This window comes from Notolabrus celidotus, chromosome 5 (assembly GCF_009762535.1).
Source record: "Notolabrus celidotus isolate fNotCel1 chromosome 5, fNotCel1.pri, whole genome shotgun sequence".
Taxonomy (NCBI): domain Eukaryota; kingdom Metazoa; phylum Chordata; class Actinopteri; order Labriformes; family Labridae; genus Notolabrus; species Notolabrus celidotus.
In genome coordinates, this window is record NC_048276.1 from 27,950,220 (window position 1) to 27,974,955 (window position 24,736).

Consider the following 24,736-nt stretch of genomic DNA (forward strand, 5'->3'; position numbering starts at 1 on the left):
TTATACTACCATTAGACCCTAATACTACCATTATACTACCATTTTACCTTAATACTACCATTATACTACCACTACCATTTTACCTTAATACTACCATTTACTACCATTATACCTTAAAACTACCATGATACTACCATTATAATACTATTATTCAACAATTTTACAACCATTATACTACCATTATACTACCATTCTACCTTTAAACTACCATTATATAACCATTATACCACAATTATACTACCATTATTCTACCATTATACTACCATTACACCTTAATACTACCATTATACTACCATTAAACCTCAATACTAGCATTATACTAGCATTATACTACCAATTATATTACCATCATACTACCATTATACTACCATTATACTACCATTATATATACCATTATACTACCAATTATATTACCATTATACTACCATTATACTACCATTATATTACCATTATACTACCATTATATTACCATTGTACTACCATTATACTACCATTATACTACAATTATACTACCATTATGCTACCATTATACTACCATTATACTACCATTATATTACCATTATATTACCATTGTACTACCATTATACTACCATTATATTACCATTTTACTACCATTATACTACCATTATACTAACATTATACTAGCATTATATTACCTTTATACTACCATTATATCACATTATACTAACATTATACTACCATTATACTACCATTATACTAGCATTATATTACCTTTATACTACCGTTAGAGTACCATTATAGAATAGAATAGAATCTACTTTATTTATCCCTAAGGGAAATTCAGTTGTTTGGCAGATGAAGTTATAAAAAATTACAAAAAAACAAGTACTTCAGGTGTCAGTTCATCTCCCATTGGCTAGAGAGTTATGAAGCCTAATGGCTGCAGGGATGAATGATTTTCTGTATCTCTCAGTCCTGCAAGGCAGAGAGATGAGCCGTCCACTGCTGCTTTTTCTCTGGTCCACAAAGAAATATTATTATATTATTATACTACCAATATACTACCATATAATACCATTATATTACCTATTCTACCATATACTACCATTATATTACCTATTCTACCATTATATTACCTATTCTACCATGATACTACCATTACATCTATATACTACCATAATACTACTATTACTATTACCATTGCACTACCATTGTACTGTTGTACCACAATTCAGTAACTTGAACTTGTTTTTAAGTATGAACTTTGTGAAAAAAATGCCTCTCTTTCTCTCTCTCTCTCTCTTTCTCTCTCTCGGTGGTATCCATGCTATCTTTAGTTCAGTGGTATCCTGAATGAGACTTAACAACAGCTGCTGTCACACAAAAACACACGGACATACACACACACACACACACACACACACACACACACACACACACACACACACACACACACACACACACACATACAGTTGTTAACCTGTTAATTGTGTGTAAGCCTGAGGCTGATAGGTTGAGCTCTCAAAGTTTAACCCTCTGCTACCGGGGGTCAAAGTTCAAACTGCAAAATCATGTGGCTTTTTGTCAACCAATAGGAAGCTTAGATTAAGTTACCTGACCTTTGACCCCTCAGTAATAAGATAAAAGAATCTGCTGGGCTCACCTGAGAAGTTCCTTGTGGCCAACATGGTGGTGAGGATGGCTCCCTGAAGGAAAGGAAACAAGTACAGGAAGAAAGGAAACAAGGACACAAAGAAAGGAAACAGATGGAAAGTATTTAGTCATGATTCTAAATGTGTACAAACTGAATGTACGGTACTGGTGTCTGACTCTGTAGTCGATTTATCTACACATTTTAAAACGCTCTGACTGTTCACTATGGAAACTGCTTTAATTTGAATAATGATCAAACACATTGTATTTGTTTTTGATGAAATGATCAGATTTGAATGGAATAAAATGTGATCACATGTAAATTAAGCTCTTTTGGTGTTGGCTTTTTAATCCTGTAAAAACGTAAATAAGCTGCAGATTACTAGATGGATGACGGATTAGCTAATGAGCACACCTCCAATCTGATTTACAGTCATTTAAATTGAATTTAAGGCGATCTTTTCGGGCTCGCCATCTTCACACAGCACACCCTGTGGCTCCATGTTTCTGTTTGCTAGCTGTTTAACATCTCTTCTGCATCCAGAACTGCTTCCTTATGACTCCACCTCAGCTCATGAATACCCCTCCTACTATAATCATTCTATTGCACTCTACATAATCAGTTTAGTATTGGTATTAAAGCCTCATCAGCTTCAATATTTCCATGGTTACTGATGTTTCGTGATGACTTCTTCGATCATGTGACTTCAAACATGTCAGTGATGTCACACTGAATGAGACGGACACATGGACAGAGACCTACATTACACTCAAGCGACAACTTCCTGCCTCAAAATATGAAGCCCATGTGGAAGTGTTATAAACTGCAATTCATCGAGCATCCGCTTGAGGCTGGCTGCAGAAACACCGGAAACCACATAGACACCAATTCAAAAAAGACGATCTTTACAGCAGAAATAAACATGTTTACAGCCTGGTTAAAAAAAAAGGCTTGGGTCTACGTAGCTGATTTCTCTATCGGCACAAACTGAACAGGGGGTGAATTTTTTTCATAATGCAACAGTTCTGAAGGTATTAAGATAACGAGCTGTGCCCACTTAAGGACATGACTGACTTGATTTTTGGTTGAGTTCAGCAATACCAATACGGCTCCCGCCGACGATTGGCTTCAAAACAGCGCTCAGGAACAGATGGATGACGTCACGGATACTACGTCCATTATTTATACAGTCTATGGTCACACTGCAGGGTTCATATTTCATATTATCAAGACTAAAGCTCCTGTCAGAGACCTTTGCTTTGTGTTGATTTTGGTGCCCCCTGTGGACAGAGCGGTGTTTGCTGATTTTGTCCTGTTCATGTGTTATTAAAGCCTCATCCTGCTCTCTTGAAACAATGAAGGGTCTTTGCAGCTGAACCTGTGATGAAGGCTGAATCAGTGGCCTGCAGTCTGACTCCAACCCCCCCGCCACATGTTTCAGACATTCAAAATAACCATGTAAAGTGTGGCATCACAAGGGGACAGGTTGTGGATGGGTGCTACATAATCCATGGCTATCAGCAACCAGACAAAATGGCCACCAGTAAGCACACTACAGCTCCCAGCAGCCACCACTACCTGGACAGCTGCAGGTGCTTAAGAGCCTTGATTGAGGCAGGACAAAAGAGCTGGAAGTCAGACTAGGAGAGGGGAGCACACGGCTGGAAGAGAAGGCACACTGAGAACTGAGCACAGGAAAGTGACTAAAAGGAACCTTGTTTTTCGCATAACAGAGACTTAAAGTTGAATGGACTCATTTTTTTGATTACTTTCAAAAGGAACTATTTTCTCCTATGGGATGCTTTAAGTTACCATTGATACCTTGTTTGAAGAATTACCTGAGTTACCTTTTTGTTTTGTGTGATTATACCTGTGGTTGAATAAACCCCTCTTTTTTGTTGAACCTGACCTGAGACTGTTTTGGATTGATTTTACACTTTCCCACCTCGTACCGCCCTAGAAACCTCTCATGATGTCACAAAAGATATTCATTCTTCTTGTTTGTTGTTTAGGTAATAGAGAGACATTAATGTCAGTGTGTATCACAACCAGCTGAACGCTCCCCACAGAAGCTTTAATGTGATCACAGCTATAGAATGTGATCAAATCAATGGAATGAGATCAAAGCTGTAGAATAAATAAAAGCAAGGACCATAATTTACTAAATGAACATCATGCTGTGTTGAAGAAGACTAGAGATTGGGACCATAAACTCATTAGGAAAATGTTTACTGAGGGAATAAATCAGCTGAGAAGGATGACCATTTTCTCACAGACTGATAAACAATCAGAGGAATTGCACCCTGCTGGATGTCAGTGAGAATGCAGGTTTAAGATAAAGGCTACATTGACTTCATTTGTCAGGCTTATGTTTGAGTTAACCTTTGACCTCTGACCTACCTTCAGTTTCCTCCTGGCATTGAACTTCTTCAAACACTCGACCGTTTCCTGTCTGTGCATACAGGACGCCACCGTGGAGCGATGCTGGAGAAACATCATCATCATCATCATTATTTACAGTCTATAACATGTATAATAACATGGTATATGAGCGAGGAGGGGGCGGAGCCTCACAGAGATCCATGGGTGTTTAAGTGCCTCGGCTGCTGTGATCCGTTTGGATGGATTGATGGTCAACATCTTATTGATGAGATCTTTGGCTTCAGGAGTCACTGTATCCCACTCAGGAGAGGGAAACTAAGGAGGAGGAGGAGCAGGAGGAAGAGGAGGGGGGAAACGAGGAGGAGGAGGAAAACAGCCAACAGCAGGGGTCAGGAGAGAACACAAGTCAAAGGGATTTTATAAAGAACTTCAGTAAAAATACGAGAAGCATCTTAGCCCCGCCCCTAAGACCCTTGCTGACCAATGACTGAGCTCTGTACTAAACTACAGCTGATGGTGATGACCTGTAGGGTCATGTGACCTACATCATAAGCTCCAGCTTTGATCTGCTGGTAGAGACGATGTTGATCTTCATCCCAGAACGGAGGGTAACCAACCAGCAGGATGTAGAGAATCACACCTGAGAAAGGAGACAGGTACACATGAGCGGACAGGGAACAAAGAAACAAGGAAACAAGGAAACTGAGAGAAGAATGAAGAAGACGAGAGGAGAAGGGAATCTGACCACAGGCCCAGAGGTCAACTGCTTTCCCGTATGGATCCTTCCTCAAAACTTCCGGAGAGAGATAACCAGGAGTCCCTGCGAAGCCTGAGGACACGAAGAAACCAAACAATCAAGCAGATAACATCAATAGCACTCACAGACTAACACTACAGTTATACTACAGTTATTCTACAGTAATACTACAGTGATACTACAGTGATACTACAGTGATACTATGGTAATATTACATTAACATGACAATGTAACTCTACAGTAATACTACAGTATAATATTACAGTAATACTACAGTATAATATTACAGTAACACGAAAATATAACACTACAGTAAAACTACAGTAGTACTACAGAAATAATACAGTAAAACCACAGTATAACTACAGTAAAATACTACAGTATAACACTACAGTAATACTACAGTAAAACAACAGTGATACTACAGTGATACTATGGTAATATTACATTAACATGACAATATAACTCTACAGTAATACTACAGTAATAATATAGTAACACCACAGTATAACACTACAGTGATACTACAGTATAACACTACAGTAAAATACTACAATATAACAATAGAGTAATACTACGGTATAACACTACTGTAATAATACTACAGTATAAAATCAAGAAAACACTACAGTTTAATACTACAGTACAACATCAATTTAACACTACAGTAATACTACAGTATAGTACTACAGTTTAATACTATAGTATTAGTATCTGTCGTACCAAACCAGGCCTGCTGGTCTCCCTCCACCTCAATGGCCAGCCCAAAGTCAGCCAGTTTGACGGCCGCTCCTTTAGACTTTGAGGCTAGCAGCAGGTTCTCTGGCTGGAAACACAGAGGACATGATAAAATGCTAACATGTTAACTCCACCTTCTGATTTCTACAGAGAATGATGACATGCTAACAGACAACAGCAAGTTCTCTAGCTGAAAACACTTAAGAGAAGCTAACATGCTAATTCTGACCACTTAATTACAGAGGTTAAGCTCACATGCTAAATCTACCTCTTGTTTACACGGATGATGCTAGCTATGATCATAGGCCCTTTAAATGGAAGCCAACAGCAGCAAGTTCTCTGACCCGGAGACACAGAGGTCATGCTAACATATAAACTCTGTTAGCATAACATGCTAACCATAGCTTACGTGCTAACCGGACTGTAATGAGTCAGACTGAGAGTCAGGCGAGAAAGTCAATCACAGACATCTGCACAAACACAATGTTTACAGGCCTCATGGTAGAACACAGGTACCTTTAGGTCTCGGTGGACCACACCCATCTGGTGACAGTGAAGCACCGCCTCCAGGATCTGCTGAATACAGTGACTGTGGACACAGAGGTTAGAGGTCACATGCCTCTGATGTGAAGATGAAGTGATGAGTTCATGTTCAGACTCAGAGTTTACAGAGAAAACATCAAACTGATCCAGGATCAGAGGAACAGCTGATTAAACTGAAGAATGTGTGTATGTGTGTGTGTGTGTGTGTGTGTGTGTGTGTGTGTGTGTGTGTGTGTGTGTGTTTTTGTGTGTGTGTGTGTGTGTGTGTGTGTGTGTGTGTGTGTGTGTGTGTGTGTGTGTGTGTTTACCTGGCGTCAGCTTCACTGTAATATTCTCTGGCTACAATATCTTCAAATAGCTCTCCACCTGTTACCCTGCAGACGGTAAACAGCAGCACGTCATCAGTGTTCGATTAAAAACAGCAGAGTTCAGAGAAAACTCAAAAACAGTAAAGAACGAATCCTGACTTTAAACTCAACATGAAGAGCAAACAACGTACAGCTGTACGCCAGAGTATAAGAGCCACGTTACAGAAGAAACTAACTAAGATTTACAGGAAAAGAGTCTTAACTTTACAGAAGTAGTTGTACATTTATGAGATTAAAGACGTGTATAAAAATAACTTCATAAACTTACATCGATTAAGTCTTAACTTTATCTGAACAGAGCCGTACGTTTACAGGAATAAAGCCACACATTTGTCAATGAGTCAGCTTTACTGAACTCATTATAATATAAACATGATGTAATGTGACAGGTCCAGTGATTCATGTTTTAATAAGACTGTAAACACTTGAATCCTGTCTTATAGGCCTACATATAATAGAATATAACACACCTGTATCACAATCAACTAAAGGAACAAAGGACTCACAGGTCAAAGATGAGGTAATGATGAGCCTCCTCTGAAATACTGTCATGGAGCCGAACTGAAAGAGAGAAAGAGAGAGAAAAAGAAAGAGAAAAGAAGAAAGCGAGAGAGAAATGATGAGATTAAAATTTCTATAAACAGGTCATTTTTGCTCCACCACATCAATGATCAAACTGCTGTTATTGACTTCTTTATCAAATCTTTTTGTTTGAAACTAAAGTAATATGTTGAGATCAGCCCATGTCCAGCAGATAAAGACTTTCTGGCCTGCATGTTAACCCTGAGTCTCTCCTTCTTTGAGCAGGAATCCAAACCCTGGAGCAGACTCAGCCTCGCAGTAAGCCTCACTGCACTTCACACCTAAGTGCTAACGTCCATCCAGTGGAGTGGACCACAGGGAGCCCCTGTTACACCCAGAGCAGGATATAAATATCAGAGCACACTACTCCCCCTCGCCTCAAGCTTTAGACTGCTGGTGGAGGAACTGCATGCTCCGAAGGTTTTCCCTTTCCTCATTTTCCACGGCACCTTTGAGAGTTCATGCACCCAGCCAGCACCCCGCTGGTCAGCGTACATTTTTCTTCTTTCCTATCGGACTTTGACGACCTCCAAAAGTAAAGCCAAAACATTCAGAGCTAGCTATTATCAGAGAAGAGGAGGAGTGGTGAGAGGAAACATAACAAACACTAACACAAGAGTCATTGGACCTATTAATATGTATTTATTCTCTCTGTACTATACAGTGTGTATCAGTACTGATACTGCAGTGCTTATCAGTGAGTATTAGTATCGTTACTGTAGTACTTCACAATGTGTAATAGTACTGTTAGAATGTATGCCAACTGAGTAACACTTTATATTAACTACACACTTTTAAGCATTAATTAAGCATCAATTAATACTTAACTCATCATCTGTAAAGCATTGTTCATACATTAATACTCATTTATATATCATGTACAAACACAATTATAAATGTTTTATTATTCATGAATATGACTCTCTATAATGTGTTAACTAACTCTTTATTCATACTATATAAATTATGGATTCACCAAATACAAATGAGCTATTATGGTCATTATAAACCAGTTATAAACACATTTACAGGTTATGATCGTAACATTTAGTAAGGGTTAGTGAACACCTTATTACATAGCAAATTATGATTAATCAAGGTAGTCACAAAGGACTTATAAGCTGCTTGTTCATGGTTTTGCGAGCTGATCAAAAGTGAGGACTTTTTATGCTTTACAAAGAATTCATTAATGAGATTTAAGACCAGCAGCACCTTAAAACACAGAATCCAAGTCATTGATCAGTTTTGCAGCTGCGTTTTAACTTGTGTTTACAAATGGTTTTATACAGCCAGCATTTAAATGTTACTGTGTCTTTTTATATATTTGATATGTCATATTTTATTTGAGTTTTTCCACTGTGAGCACTTTAAGTTTGAGATATTTTCTTTTTCAGTTGCAGAGTATTTTAAGTTCATATGAAGAGTTATTTTGATAAACGCGGTTTTATACAGAGGTTGTTTCCTTTTAATAAACACAAGTTTAAGTCCATGTGTTGTGTCTATTTCCTTATTCTGTTGAATCAATATATGTGACTTCTGTGTTTTAAGGTGCTGCTGGTCTTAAATCTCATTAATGAATGCTTTGTAAACCATAAAAAGTCCTCACTTTTGATCAGCTCACAAAACCATGAACAAGCAGCTTATAAGTCCTTTGTGACTACCTTGATTAATCATAATTTGCTATGTAATAAGGTGTTCACTACCCCTTACTAAATGGTAGAATCATAACCTGTAAATGTGTTTATAACTGGTTTATAATGACCATAATAGCTCATTTGTAATTGGTGAATCCATAATTTATAAAGTATGAACAAAGAGTTAGTTAACACATTATAGAGTCATATTCATGAACAATAAAACATTTATAACTGTTTGTACATGATACATAAATGAGTATTAATGTATGAACAATGCTTTACAGATGATGAGTTAAGTATTAATTGATGCTTAATTAATGCTTAACTAATGCTTAAAAGTGTGTGATCATTTATAATGTTAATGCAGTATGTTACAGTGTGTTTTAGAACTGTTACTTCAGTACTTAACAGTGTGTAGTTATAATGTTACTACAGTACTTTTATAGTGTCTATCAGTACTTGTACTGCAGTACTTTACAGTGTGAGGTAGTACTGTTACTGAAGTACTTTACAGTGTGTATCAGTACTTGTACTGCAGGACTTTACAGTGTGTATCAACAATGTTACTGCAGTACTTACAGTGTGTATCAACAATGTTACTGCAGTACTTTACTGTGTGTATGAACAATGTTACTGCAGTACTTTACAGTGTGTACGAACAATGTTACTGCAGTACTTTACAGTGTGTATTAGTACTGTTAGCTCAGTACTTTACAATGTGTATTAACAATATTACTGCCGTACTTTACAGTGTGTATCAGTACTTGTACTGCAGTACTTTACAGTGTTTTGTTGTACTGTTACTGCAGCAGTGGCTGTGAATAATGGATGCAGTCAGGGTGATGACTGTCATGATAACGATAAGTCGTCGGAGTGTCTGTTTCTGCTCTCTGCATAGATTGTATAATAGGATATATAACAAGAGGAAAGAGGCTGCTGCCCACACTAACACACACACACAGACATTAACACTCATTCACACACACACACACACACACACACACACACACACACACACACACACACACACCCACACACACCCACACGTATACACACACACAAACACACGTACACACACACACGGCAGAGCCTACTGCTGCACTGTGTGGGAGTGTTTCAAGAGAAAAAATCTGATTATTTCTTTCTGAGTGCTTTCACACAGGTATGAGAGAGAGAGAGAGAGTGTGTGTGTGTGTGTGTGTGTGTAGGAGGAGGAGAGAGGGTTTTGATGCCTTCACCTAAGGACACTGTATCCTAGCAACACACACACACACACACACACACACACACCACACACACACACACACACACACACACATACACACACATACACACACACACACACACACAACACACACACACACACACACACACACACATACACACAGTTATGTAACACTCCTCAGTATCTGTGGAGCATCACCTGCCCACACAGCGCTCTGATTGGAGGCTGGGCTCAGCTGCTGGCTTTTGGTTGGCTGCCTGATCCACATGAGGTCATATTTGAACACCTGACTGACTCTGGATCAGTGTGTTTGAGTTTTGATAAAGTAAAGTTAGTTAAGGATCAGATGTTCAGTCTGAGGAAACACAGATGATTTTATACTCCTGTGGGGCTTTTATTATGAAATATAACTGGAAGTACCCAAGCAGAGACACGTTTTTGTTAGGACTTTGGATGGCTTCATTTGTATAGACTGTATTTATACATTTTAAAGGTATATACATATCCTGGGACATATACCACAGTATTTAACAGTGAAGTGAGATTACTTTACCAGAAGTTAAAAATATAAATTTCACAATAAAATGATCATTATTACATTATTTGGTAGTTTAATTCAAAGACCAGGATTTAATCTCTGTTCACAGACTATCTATAGTCTGAGAGGTGTTCTGGTTAAAAGTACATTTACAGTAATATCGACCAATCAGGTGTCAGCAGGCTTTGGTGTCTGCAGGAAGAACAGTCAGTGTGGAGAGCAACAGCAGGTGTTCTAGAATTCTGAGATCATAGACAGAATTCTAGGACAGTTCTGTCTTTGATCTCAGAATTCCGAGAAAAAAATCAAACATTCTGTGAAGACAGTCAGAGCTAAAAGAAAACCCATCAGTGTCTCTAATCCTCTTTCATAGACCTCCATTTAAAAAAGAAACGTCGGAAAAGTAGTTCTCTTGACTTTTGACTAATCTGCATCATGATGTTATTTCATCAAACCTAAGACCTGTTAATTACAAGAAAATCACAAGAACATAATTTCTGTTTCAGGTTCATACCACTGAAGGAAGCCAGAGTGAAGCCCCTGTGGAACTTGATGTTTACATTGAAACTGAGACTTAACACAAACAGATCGTCATCAATAAGTAACAACATCTCTATAGAACAACATCTCCACCGAAATCTGAGAGATGGTGTTTCTCTTCCTGTGTTTTCAGAGTTCAAAGAAACACTGGAGCAGTGAATTATTCATTCAGGTGCTCTCCTCTCTACCTGCCCTCTCATGTGTCTCTCTGTCGACATGAAACACTCTGAGCTCTGAAACACTGAAGCGACTGATCCTTCACCAACAGCCAGGTGAAAACCGTCTCAGGTAAGAATGAATGAAAGACTCTGAGGCAGGAGACGACACGCAGATCTGCAGCTTCATTATGGATCTAAAGACAGGTGTAGTCAAACAGCTGACTGATAAAGGTCAGCGCTGTGACTGAAATCATGAAGTCAATTGCTTCATTACCTGCTGCTGACAAACTCTCAGAGCTGCATCCTGACAGATCACAGAGCATTCAGCCTGTTCTGCGTCCACTTAAAGCATGACTCAGTTTGATCCTTTCAGCTGCACAAAATAAAACCCTGCTGCCTTCACATTCTGCCCACAGGCTTCATCTGCACTGAGCCAACACGTCTCTGCTTCACAGAGAGCCTCAAACTGCAGATACTCAGGTGTTCACAGCACAGAGGGAGACGACAGTGACACAGACAGAGCTGATGCGAAGAGATGACTTACATGCCAAAATGAATGCTGTTAGGCATGGTTTACTTTGAAACATTAAAGAAAGAGAAGCTGCAATGTGCACAAACTAATGTACCCGCTTTCATTTTTTAAAACAAGCTGAAACTTCAAACTTTCTGAGATGTCATCAGAACTCCAGAACATTAATACTCCAACATTACAATAAAAAATATATCTATGCCTTCCAAACTTTCTTTTTTAACCTTTAACTTATTTTCAGTACATCTTACTTAAAAACATAACTTGAAAATACTAAAACAACTTGGAAGCTTTTAAAAAGGCCGTGAACTCAGTCCTGAAGAATCTCTCTGAGGTGACTGTTGAGCTTCAGAAGCAGCTGTTTTAACAGCATGCTACCTTACTGCTCTTATAGTTACTTTAGATTACTTTCCAACATTTCTAACATGCTTTTAAGATTTTATGTTAACTAGTATGATCATCAGCTTACCTAACTGATAACTCACCATGACATGCTTTTAGATTTAATATTACCCTGTATGATCCTTAGCTTACCCAACTGATAACTCACCATGACATGCTTTTAAGATTTAATATTAACCAGTTTGACCCTTAGCTTACCTAACTGATAACTCACCATGACATGTTTTTAAGATTTAATTGTTCTATAAGCTCAAGATTTCCACCGTATAGACAAAGTAAGCAGCGCATAATGTGACTGTTTCTCCTCGTCATTTAGAAGTTATGAGAGAGTCTGGATGTTGGGTACAGGGTAAACATGTTCCTCCAAAGGGGACGCAGGTATTACGCAGCCTCTCTCCCCAGCTGTAGGTGGAGGAGGGGGCGGAGCTACTTCTCCGTTCATTCAGTGTTGAGGCTATTTATAGCTCTGGATCAGAAGGAGCTGCGTGAGAGATCGGCTGAGTATAAAACATATAAAATGTAGAAAAAAAGGAACGGTAAAAGTAGCGACTGGACAGCCCAATGTAACGAAGTAAAAGTACATATATTTTAACACAAATGTACTTGAGTAGGAGGTCATAATTCAAACATGACGCTAATACACTCTGAGGCATGAAAGTCTGTCAGGCTGAGGTTCTTCTTAAGCTCCTTAGAAATAATCAAACCAAACCCTGCTCAAAAAACAGCTTTTTAAAGGTGTGTGTTTGTCCTCTCACAGACAGACCTGATCAATCCTAATCATGCAGACGCTAATCAGCATCCTGGCATAGTGATGTCCGCATCCTTCAGATCACAGTAACATCTCTGTATCTGGGCTTCTTAGCGGTGAGACAGCTTTCTGTGAGAGATGATCAGAAACCTGTTTTCACCACTGCATCTCGCCCTGCTCGTTGTTTGGATGTTTTTCAGTCAGGATTTGGATCACAGCTCCCACACTGTTCCTGTCCAGCTCTGTAATGACTCAAACACTGAACAGCTTCAGTCAGGTGTTTTTCTGGAAGGTGTCATGAGATTACTTTGTCTGGCACTCAGTTTGTTTGGTGCTAATGCTAGCTGCGGCTCCTGCTGCTTCGTATTTCTCTTCAATCCATCTTCGTAGCGAAGACGACTTTTCAGGGCAACTTAAAGATTCCTTCAATCAGGACCATTCTAAGGAATGTATTATTTACATGCAATAAGTTATATTTGGTGGTATGGCTCTATTCAGGAGCTCCCTGCCCTTCCATGTGTCAATGTGGAATGCCAAAGCCTGAAGAGGGGAGAGCACATCTCCCCTCTCTTTCAGGTGCATACATGGAAAGCCGATGCAGGGAGAGCAGCAGTGAAGACAGAACAGAGTGAGCATCAGTGAAAATACATATGGCACTAGTAAATCAGACATAGCAGAAAGGAGGAGCTGGAATTGGGGAAGAGGTTTGAAGAGGAGGCAGGAAGAGAAGGCAGGTTGAAGCACTTTAAATAGAACGGACCATTCAGCTCTTTGCTGATTGGATGTGTAAGTGATCAGCTGAGTTTATTAGTTAGCTTTAGCATGAAGATCAGCAGGAATAATAGTACTTTCAGTAACATGAGTGGTATTAATACAGCAGTCAGAACAAACAAAGGTACCTGCTCTGGATGAGTTACCTGTAACATGGAGCCAGGGGCGTCATAGTGGGGGGGGAAAAGTTGGATTAACTACCTAAGGGCCCAAGTGGGGAGGGGGGCCCTTAATAGGCCTGAAATGAAATGTGTTTTCTATACGCTTTCCTTTTGTTTTGTTATAAACTGCAATAAATAACTAAAATTGTCTGAATAAATAAACATACATTCAGAATTCCTTTCTGGAAAAAAGGGGAGTCTCTTCCTGTCAACTAGATTGATCGGCTCTATGAGATGCGCATCTCATGCCTAAAGTGGGGAATTGTCATATTTCCATAGCATCAAGTGTGGCTGAAACTGATTGAAAGTAAACTGTAGGTTTTTAGAGTTTTATTTTACTTCATGAGGTCAAATTATAACAAATAATGCCCCCTTTTTGTTATTCAACAAGTCAATTGGCTTCAAATAATCTTGCTTAAAGACGTGGACAGTCTGAAGTGTCAATATTGTGCAGTTAAGTTACAGAAATAGTAAAAAAAAAAAATATATGTGTATATATATGTAGCTTAGATTTGAGTCAGTTAACCAGGATAGTTTTAGCATATTTTTTTTAATGCAAATAAACCAGTATTATAGCAGCAATGTTATATTTTGTAGGGTTGGCTGTGGTGATGTGGCCCACTGAGATAGCTTTTCAGGGGGCCCAGAATTCCTGGTGACGCCCCGGCATTTATCACACTCACACTGTGGAACTCACCGATGTTAGGGTGCTTCAGTAGACGACAGATTCGAGCTTCACGGTCCAACTTCTGATGATCTGTAAACACACACGCACAAACACACACACACAAACATTGATCAGTGATCAGGTATCGATACAAAGTTGGAGGGTCTGATATCGACCAATCACAGTTCAGAAAGCTTTAAGCTCTGCTGTCTGATTGGTTATCTCAATCTATGTGGGGGCTTCACACATCAGAGAGCTGCTGCTAATGTTAGCACACATGCTTAGCTAGCTGGGGTTACTTAAATTCCTGTGAGCAGCATTCAGCTGGTTAACAGAGAAGACTGTTAACCTGACATGATCATTGCGGTGAGGGGGCGGGGTCGACTGGACAGAGGAAACAGCCGGGAGGTTAAGAATCAGCAGGTGGAGGTTTCTGTCAGAACAGAATCAGCAGAGTGCACCGGGGGCACCACAATCAACACAGGCAGACAGGTCCTCACAGGAGCTTTGATGTTTTAAACGTCATGTGAATTATGAAGGTGATTCTTCAGGGGGCGTGGCCTAACAGAGGCAGCACTAGGTCTACCCCTGACTCTCATCTCTCAGGCTGCACAGAATGAGACACATTATTATGAAAGTATCTGGGGCTGTATGCAGACTGACAGGATATACCTGCAGACAGTCGCAGGCTAAAAAGGAAAACAAGATTCACATGAAACTGAAGAACTGAGACACACACACACACGCACGCACGCACGCACGCACGCACGCACGCACGCACGCACGCACGCACGCACGCACGCACACTTATACACACACACATACACACGCACAAACTCACAGACGAGCGGAGAGCTCTGATGACATCATCATCACCATCATCAGGAGCTCTATGTGGTCATGTGACCTGTCAATTAGCTCCAGTGGACATATAGCTCTGTCATTAGGGGACAGCTGGGTCTGCAGTCAATCTGTAACATAGCAATCGGACACCAAAGATGGCATAAACTGTTTTCAATGTTAGTGTCCTCAACAACAATCAACACCAGAATCATATGACATCGTCAATCTGACACACCTGTCAGTCAGGACTCTAACACACCTGTCATTCAGAACTCTATCACACCTGTCATTCATGATGTCATCAGGACTCTATCACACCTGTCAGTCAGGACTCTAACACACCTGTCATTCAGGACTCTATCACACCTGTCAGTCAGGACTCTAACACACCTGTCATTCAGGACTCTATCACACCTGTCAGTCAGGACTCTAACACACCTGTCATTCAGGACTCTATCACACCTGTCATTCAGGACTCTAACACACCTGTTAGTCAGGACTCTAACACACCTGTCAGTCAGGACTCTAACACCTGTCATTCAGGACTCTAACACACCTGTCATTCAGGACTCTATCACACCTGTCAGTCAGGACTCTAACACACCTGTCATTCAGGACTCTATCACACCTGTCAGTCAGGACTCTAACACACCTGTCATTCAGGACTCTAACACACCTGTCATTCAGGACTCTATCACACCTGTCAGTCAGGACTCTAACACACCTGTCATTCAGGACTCTATCACACCTGTCATTCAGGACTCTAACACACCTGTCAGTCAGGACTCTAACACACCTGTCAGTCAGGACTCTAACACACCTGTCATTCAGGACTCTAACACACCTGTCATTCAGGACTCTATCACAACCTGTCAGTCAGGACTCTAACACCACCTGTCATTCAGGACTCTATCACACCTGTCATTCAGGACTCTATCACACCTGTCAGTCAGGACTCTAACACACCTATCAGTCAGGACTCTAACACACCTATCAGTCAGGACTCTAACACCACCTGTCAGTCAGGACTCTATCACACCTGTCAGTCAGGACTCTAACACACCTATCAGTCAGGACTCTACACACACTGTCAGTCAGGACTCTATCACACCTGTCAGTCAGACTCTAACACACCTATCAGTCAGGACTCTAACACACCTATCAGTCAGACTCTAACACACCTATCAGTCAGGACTCTAACACACCTGTCAGTCAGGACTCTAACACACCTGTCAGTCAGGACTCTAACACACCTATCGGTTAGGACACTTTTACACCTATAATTTAGGACTCTAACACACCTGTCCTTCTGGACTCCGTTATATATCTGAAGCAGATTTCTATGACATTAAAAAAACTTAATTATAAACTATCCCACAGATCAACCACTGATGTACCTGAGGTGACCTCATCATAATGAACATGAGCACAGAGTGAGGCAGACCTCTCTGGGAGGATAATTATTATAAAAAACATGATTATGTAACAGTGCTGAACACTTTACTGACTGCAATGATGTCATTCACACACACACACACACCACACACACACACACACACACACACACACACACACACACACCACACCACACTGTCTTCTTTGTCAACTTTCTAAGGTGTTGCTAAGCAACCAAAGGAATTCTCAGATTCTGAAAACCAGTACAGAAAAAATCAATGAAACAAACAGAGAGCTCGTGTGTGTATGCGTATGTGCGCGTGTGTGTGTGTGTGTGTGTGTGTGTGTGTATGTGTGTGTGTGTGTGTGTGTGTGTGTTCTATTAATATGATTGACAAGTGAGGATCACGCTCAGAGTGAATGTGTCCAACCTGCTCATGTGGAGAGGGTTAGAGGACAGATACACACAGACACAGACACACAGGACACCACAGACACACAGACACACTGACACCACCGACACACAGACACACAGACACACCGACACACCGACCACACCGACAAACAGACACACAGACACAACACACAACAGGATGCATCTGCATCAGTAGCAGCTGTTCATGGTGTAGTTTCTGAATGAAATCGAGGGGTTACTAAACGTCTGCATGCTACAGTCCGATCACTTTGAGATGTTCTCTGAAGTTATGTAACTCGTTTTAGTTAGAAGTTGTACTGACGGAGGCTAAGCGAAGAAACCACCACCTGTGAAAAAGAGAGAGGGACGACTGCGTCTACAATCAACAAACTGCTGTCTCACTCCAGCTGCTGATGATCAGAGGATTCATCTGCGGACATCATGCTGTTTATAAAATCTTCTCACGTTCAGGTCATCATCTCTGAATCCTCAGACTCGCTGAGCTGCTGATGTCTGACGCCTCGTATTGATTCTGGCGCCCCCTCTCGATGAAGCTGGTAGTGTTTGTTTGAGATGAAGACTACGTTTCCCATGATCAGGATCACCCTCTGTGGTAAAGATGTGTCTCTTCTTTTAATCCTACTTCTCTCTGTTGATCTTTTATCATGATGCAAAGTGATGAGGTTGAGTGTTGATCTGTAGTCACGTCAGATTATTAACTGTAACGTAACAATGACTAAACTTTGTAAACTCTGATTTATTATCGTTAGTTAGCTTACAGATGGTGAGCAGACGTACCGGTTTAATGTTACCAGTCACAGCCCTGGTGTTATGTTGTGAGCTACGGTTTCCCAATAAATGTCTGAATGACGCAAATATGTAAACGGTTTAACTCTTTAGTCCTCAGAGAGCTTACTTCTCTCTGAAAAGCTTGGAACTAAGATGCTTCATGGGGACGGTCAGACATCCACCTGAACACAGGGCTAACATTCAGAGATTTAAAGATACATAAATAAATAATTTAGAGATGAACATGTAGATGTTACATACCTGTCTGTCCTCTGATTCACCAGGTAAGTCCTGTGGTGATCAGGACCCACAGGTTGGGAAGCCACTGTCACAGGTGTCCTGTCTGCTTACTTTCACATACCTTTAGCATGTTTTTAAACTAGCATCAGAAATGTTGAACCTTTGAGAAGCTCCCTTACCTTACTTCCCCTGCACTGATTAATGAACTCCAAACAAGTCTGTCGTGACTTCACCTGACCTCACCTGACCTCACCTGACCTCACCTGACCTCACCTGACCTCACCTGACCAATGTTTCATTCCCAGTGTTCATTGAGTGCTCTTTCAGGTCCTCACCTCTGGCTGACAGCTTCTTGGTGTTGATGATCTTGGCTGCATACTCTTGACCCGACAGCACCTTCACACAGCGCCGCACCACTGAAAATGCTCCCCTGGAAACACAGCAGGAGTCCATTTACAAGATACATGACAAACAAGATATCTTGGCTTTTCATCACCAGATACTGTGGATATATTAGAACAAGATACTTCCCCTCACTGAAGGATGTTTCACAGCAGATTTTACTTCTTAGAACAAGATACTCTTCCCACAAAACAAGATGATATCTTGTACAAATACAACAAGATCATTTTCGTTTAATCGTTAATTATCTTTGATTCACTTTAATGAGAACATTAATGATTTGAAAACGACTGCAATTTAACTTCTTCTACCTTCAGTTCTTTACCGTCGTCATTTTCACGTCACCTGACTTCACGTCTTCTGTTAAAAGTGAAGTCATGTAATGTTGAAACTCACCACTATGTGGTACCAGTGAGCCACTGGCTGACCTGCAATTCATATATATATACAATATATATATATATATATATATATATATATATATATATATATAATAGATAGATAGATAGATAGATAGATAGATAGATAGATAGATAGATAGATAGATAGATAGATAGATAGATGATAGATAGATAATACATGTTATATATGTTTGGATTAAATCTGTCACTGGACCTAGATGATGGGGACCCTTTCAGCTTGGGGGGGGGGGGGGGGGGGATTTGAATAACACTGTTTGTGCCACTACCACTTATCATAATTATAATTATAATATCATCTGTGTTGTTAACATGACACTGCTGCTAATGCTGCTACTAATGCTTCTAATGCTAATACTGCTGCTAACTCTAATAATAGTACAAACAATACCAATGTTTTAACTGTTGATAATAATATTTCCACTGCTCTAAAAACTACCAGTGTGACTCTCTCTACTGCTATTGCTAGTTACTTCTCTTTATTAGCTTACTTTTAGCACAGCTGCTATTGCCTAACCCCAATTATACTACAGCTGTTATCACCTCTGCCTATGCTACCAATTTTAAAACTTCTGCTAATGCTAGTAATGCTAACACTTCTGCTAATGCTAGTAATGCTAACACTTCTGCTAGCACTAGTAATGCTAACACTTCTGCTAATGCTAGTAATGCTAACACTTCTGCTAATGCTATGTTAACACTTGCACAGACATTGAGTTGCTTTTGTTTCAACCACATGGTCAGAATTTCATTCAGACACATTAGTCCACCGCAGCGATGTTTTTGGTTCATTTAGTAGAACTATAACTTCAGAAATTTAACTTTTGACCTCTACAACTTTAACTTCTGGCTCTGCTGTGACTTGGTTTGACATCCTGCTGTAAAAGCTTATAATATTACTGGTATTACAGGTTATACTGGCCTTGATGATGTCACAATGATGTCATCAAGCTACAAATTAGAGGCGTACTTTAAGGTTCAGGTGGCTTCAGGACACCCCTAATGAAAGGTAAACCCATTATGGCACGGGTGCATTGTGGGAAAAATCTGATTGAGTGTTTTTGGACGAAAACATCAGGATCATTTGAATCTGCAGCTCAGATTGGATGATCAGTGACAGAATATGATTGCTATTGATGATAATTTTTGTATATTGATGATAAATTATTATTATTGATGATAAAATAAAGAAAAGCATTTTATTTCCTCCTGATCTCTGAGTCATCTCTGAAACATTTTCTACAGAAAGATTTCTGCGTCTGTGTTTCTTATGAAAGCTGAATTCTGCCACCCACCATCACATTATGTAAGAGACCTGGCATTATGTGTGTGTGTGTGTGTGTGTGCGTGTGTGTGTGTGTCTGTGCGTGCGTGCGTGCGTGCGTGCGTGCGTGCGTGCGTGCGTGTGTGTGTGTGGGCGATGAGTGGGATGGGGTCATAAAGGTGATACACTCATCCCTCCATCCCTTCATCCTCTATCTATCTATCTGATGGAGACTGATCACATTCACAATCAATAAATCTCTTTTTATATGAATGAACACATAATGTTAAATCAACAGGTGGCGTTATTATACATGTGTTTAAGTATGAATATTATGATAATATATTATATAAGGTGTTATATGAAGTGACTTCTTAACTAGTTTCATATACATAGTATTCTATAAGTTTATACAAAACAAAGACTCAATTCATTAGAAATAATCACCTGCTTTTAAATAATGAAATAAAATAAGAAATAAAAATGCGATAAAAATTAGTAGTAAATATATATATAATGAATTTAATGAAACATTTCCTGATGGAAAAATTCTAATTAAATAGGAATTAATTATTCCAAATTCAAAGATTTTTAAGATAAATTAAAAACAGAATATTTAGATAAAGATAATTTATGTGAACTAAAACTTTTTTTTAACAATATACATGATACAAACTAAAGGTATATAAAAAATTTTTAAATCAGATCAGAAAATGTAATATTCATCAGAATTTTTAAACCGCTGACATATTATATGATATGTATAATCTGATATAATTAAAGTATACATTTAATTAACAACACAATAAATACATTATTATTATTAATAGTAGTAGTAGTAGTATTTGTGCTGTTGCATTGAATATCAGCGTCAAAGCAGCAGTGTAGTGCTGAGGATGAAGATGAGCGAGATGATGAAGATGACTTAGATGAGGATGATGATGGTGAAGATGATAAAGTGTGTGAGGATGAGGATGATGAAGATGGGGATACCTACTTGCCCAGCTCTTCGTACAGCTGATACTCTTCAGTGAAACGAGTGCAGATGACCGTTGCCATGGTGACCCGTGGGGGCGAGGGTCAGGGGGTCCCTGTCCGTCTTCCTCTGAGGATGATGATGATGAAGAGGAAATGAAGAAAAGAGTTGGACCTGACTGTCTGGAGGATGAGGAGAGAGAGGAAGAGGAGAAGAAGGAGAAGAAGGAAGATAAGCAGATACAGAGAGTTGTGGTCTTGGAAAGAGGAGAGGAAGAAGAGGAAGAGGAGGAGAAGAAGAAGAAGAAGATGGAGGGATGAAGGAGAGAGCAGTGAGGAGCTGCGTCTCCCTGTCTCTCTGTGCTGATCTGTGGGAGAGAGAGAGGCGAGTGACGCTTTTCAGACACTCCACCTGCCCGCCTACTCCGCCCAACAGCCATCACAGGCCAGGACACGGACACGGACACGGACACACCACACACACACACACACACACACACACACACACACACACACAACACACACACACACACACACACACATAAGGGTCTCCATGGTAACTGCATCCCTCTGTCTGTGCTGGAAAGTAAGACTGCAAACATGGCCAGCTCAGAGATTCAACTCAAACTGCAGCTCTAAAATACTACAGCAGATATAAGTACTCCTCATTACTGCTGCCGCTACTGCTCATACTTCTGATACCACTACTGCCTGTACTGATACTGAGAGTACTGAGAGTACTGCCTCTGTCAACACTGAGAGTACAAGCTACAATACTTCTGTTCATACTGTTATACTCCCACCTCTGCTCATACTGACACTGTTCTAACCAACAAATGTTGCTGCTGCTGGTTTTTGATACTGTTACTGCTTTGAATACTGAGGATAATCTTAATATGACAAATTAAAATTCTGAAGCTGACTTATGTTCCTGATTATCTAAATTTCAAAATGCAAACATTTATACCCCTAATACTGATAAAACTGCTACACTCCAAATACTGCTGATATTTCCTCTGGAGACACAAATCCTATGAGGCATTTTGATTTGTGTTGATGTTAGGGCCAAGACGACCAAGATGCACCACTCAACTCATCTCATGTGATCTAGTCCTGTACATGCCAACAGAATGAGCTATGCAACCTGACATAATGAAATACCCTACCTGATATCATGAACTATGCTACCTGACAGAATGAGTTATACTACTCGACAGAATAAACTCTCCTACCTAACAGAGTGATCTATGCTACTTGACAGAATGAGCTAACCTACCTGACAGAATGAGCTACGCTGCCGAACATGAGCTGCCCTATCTGATGGATAAGCTATTCTGCCTAACAGAGTGCTCCATGCTACTTGATGGAATCAGGTATGCTACGTATCAGAATGAGATATCATACCTGACAGAATGTGCTATCTTATTTGACAGGATGAGCTATCCTATTTGACAGAATGAGTTACTCTACCTGATGGAATGAGATATCCCTTCTGACAGAATAGGTTACTCTACCTGACAGAATGAGATACATTACCTGACAGAATGAGATGTCCCTTCTGATAGAATGAGATACCCCACTTGACAAAATAAGTTACTCTACCTGACAGAATGAGAACCCTACATGACAGAATGAGTTACCCTACCTGACAGAATGAGCTATGCTACCTGACAGAATGAAATAACCCTTCTGCCAGAATGAGATACCCTACATGACAGAATGAGATACCCTACTTGACAGAATGAGATACCCTACTTGACAGAATGAGATATCCCTTCTCACAGAATAGGATATCCTACCTGGCGGAATGAGATACCCTACTTGAAAGAACAAGGTACCCTACTTGACAGAATGAGATATCCCTTCTGACAGAATGAGATATCCCTTCTGACAGAATGAGTTACTCTACCTGACGGAATGACATACACTACATGACAGAATGAGTTGCCCTACATGACAGAAAGAGATACCTTACATGACAGAATGAGTTACTCTACCTGAGGGAATGAGATACCATGCATGACAGAATGAGTTACTCTACCTGATGGAATGACATACCCTACATGACAGAATGAGTTACTCTACCTGACGGAATGAGATACCCTACATGACAGAATGAGTTACCCTACCTGACAGAATGAGATACCCTACTTGAAAGAATGAGTTACCCTACTTGACAGAATGAGTTACCCTACCTGACAGAATGAGATACCCTACTTAAAAGAATGAGTTACCCTACTTGACAGAATGAGTTACCCTACCTGACAGAATGAGATACCCTACTTGAAAGAATGAGATACCCTACTTGACAGAATGAGTTACCCTACCTGATGGAACGAGATACCCTACTTGAAAGAGAGATACCCTGCTTGAAAGAATGAGATACCCTACTTGACTGAATGAGATACCCTACTTGACAGAATGACATACCCTACCTGACAGAAGTAGATATCCCTTCTGACAGTATGAGTTACTCTACCTGATGGATAGAGATACCCTACATGACAGTATGAGGTATCCCTTCTGACAGAATGAGATACCCTACTTGACAGAATGAGATACCCTACCCAACAGAATGAGCTATGCTACCTGACAGAATGAGCTATGCTACCTGACAGAATGAGATATCCCTTCTGACAGAATGAGATACCCTACCTGACAGAATGAGATACCTACCTGACAGAATGAGATACCCCTACTGAAAGAATGAGATATCCCTTTGACAGAATGAGATTACCGTACCTGACAGAATGAGATACCCTACCTGACAGAATGAGCTATGCTACCTGACAGAATGAGATATCCCTTCTGACAGAATGAGATACCCTACCTGACAGAATGAGCTATGCTACCTGACAGAATGAGATATCCCTTCTGACAGAATGAGAAATCCCTTCTGACAGAATGAGATACCCTACCTGACAGAATGAGATACCCTACTTGAAAGAATGAGATACCCTACTTGACAGAATGAGATATCCCTTCTGAGAGAATGAGTTACTGTTCCTGATGGAATGAGATGCCTTACATGACAGAATGACTTACTCTACCTGAGGGAATGAGTTACTCTACCTGACAGAATGAGATATCCCTTCTGGCAGAATGAGTTACTCTACCTGCGGAATGAGATACCCTACCTGACAGAATGAGTTACTATACCTCACCGAATGAGTTTACTCTACCTGACAGAATGAGATATCCCTTCTGACAGAATGAGATATCCCTTCTGACAGAATGAGTTACTCTACCTGATGGAATGAGATACCCTACATGACAGAATGAGTTATCCCTTCTGACAGAATGATGATTCCTACATGACAGAATGAGATACCCCTCTTGACATAATGAGATACCCTACCTGACAGAATGAGATACCCTACTTGACATAATGAGATACCCTACCTGACAGAATGAGATATCCCTTCTGACAGAATGAGATACCTACCTGACAGTATGAGATACCCTACTTACAGAATGAGTTATCCCTTCTGACAGAATGAGATATCCCTTCTGACAGAATGAGTTACTCTACCTAACGGAATAACATACCCTACTTGACAGAACGAGATATTCCTTCTGACAGAATCAGATACCCTACCAACAGAATGAGATATTCCTTCTGAAAGAATCAGA

At 40.1% G+C, this 24,736-nt stretch overlaps 1 protein-coding gene across 1 annotated transcript in view; it reads right to left on the reverse strand.

The window, feature by feature from the left end:
- camk2a (calcium/calmodulin-dependent protein kinase II alpha) overlaps positions 1 to 21,476 on the reverse strand; it is a 25,966-nt gene extending 4,490 nt beyond the window's left edge. The window contains exons 1-12 of the mRNA XM_034683032.1: positions 21,126 to 21,476; positions 18,379 to 18,473; positions 14,392 to 14,451; positions 6,910 to 6,964; positions 6,344 to 6,409; positions 6,009 to 6,081; positions 5,478 to 5,580; positions 4,743 to 4,826; positions 4,543 to 4,637; positions 4,190 to 4,312; positions 4,016 to 4,099; positions 1,625 to 1,667 (exon numbers count right to left, since the gene is read on the reverse strand). Coding sequence (XP_034538923.1) covers positions 1,625 to 1,667; positions 4,016 to 4,099; positions 4,190 to 4,312; positions 4,543 to 4,637; positions 4,743 to 4,826; positions 5,478 to 5,580; positions 6,009 to 6,081; positions 6,344 to 6,409; positions 6,910 to 6,964; positions 14,392 to 14,451; positions 18,379 to 18,473; positions 21,126 to 21,187 — 943 coding nt within the window. The 5' untranslated portion in view covers positions 21,188 to 21,476. The remainder of the gene's footprint in view (positions 1 to 1,624; positions 1,668 to 4,015; positions 4,100 to 4,189; positions 4,313 to 4,542; positions 4,638 to 4,742; positions 4,827 to 5,477; positions 5,581 to 6,008; positions 6,082 to 6,343; positions 6,410 to 6,909; positions 6,965 to 14,391; positions 14,452 to 18,378; positions 18,474 to 21,125) is intronic.
- Positions 21,477 to 24,736: the final 3,260 nt, after the last annotated feature.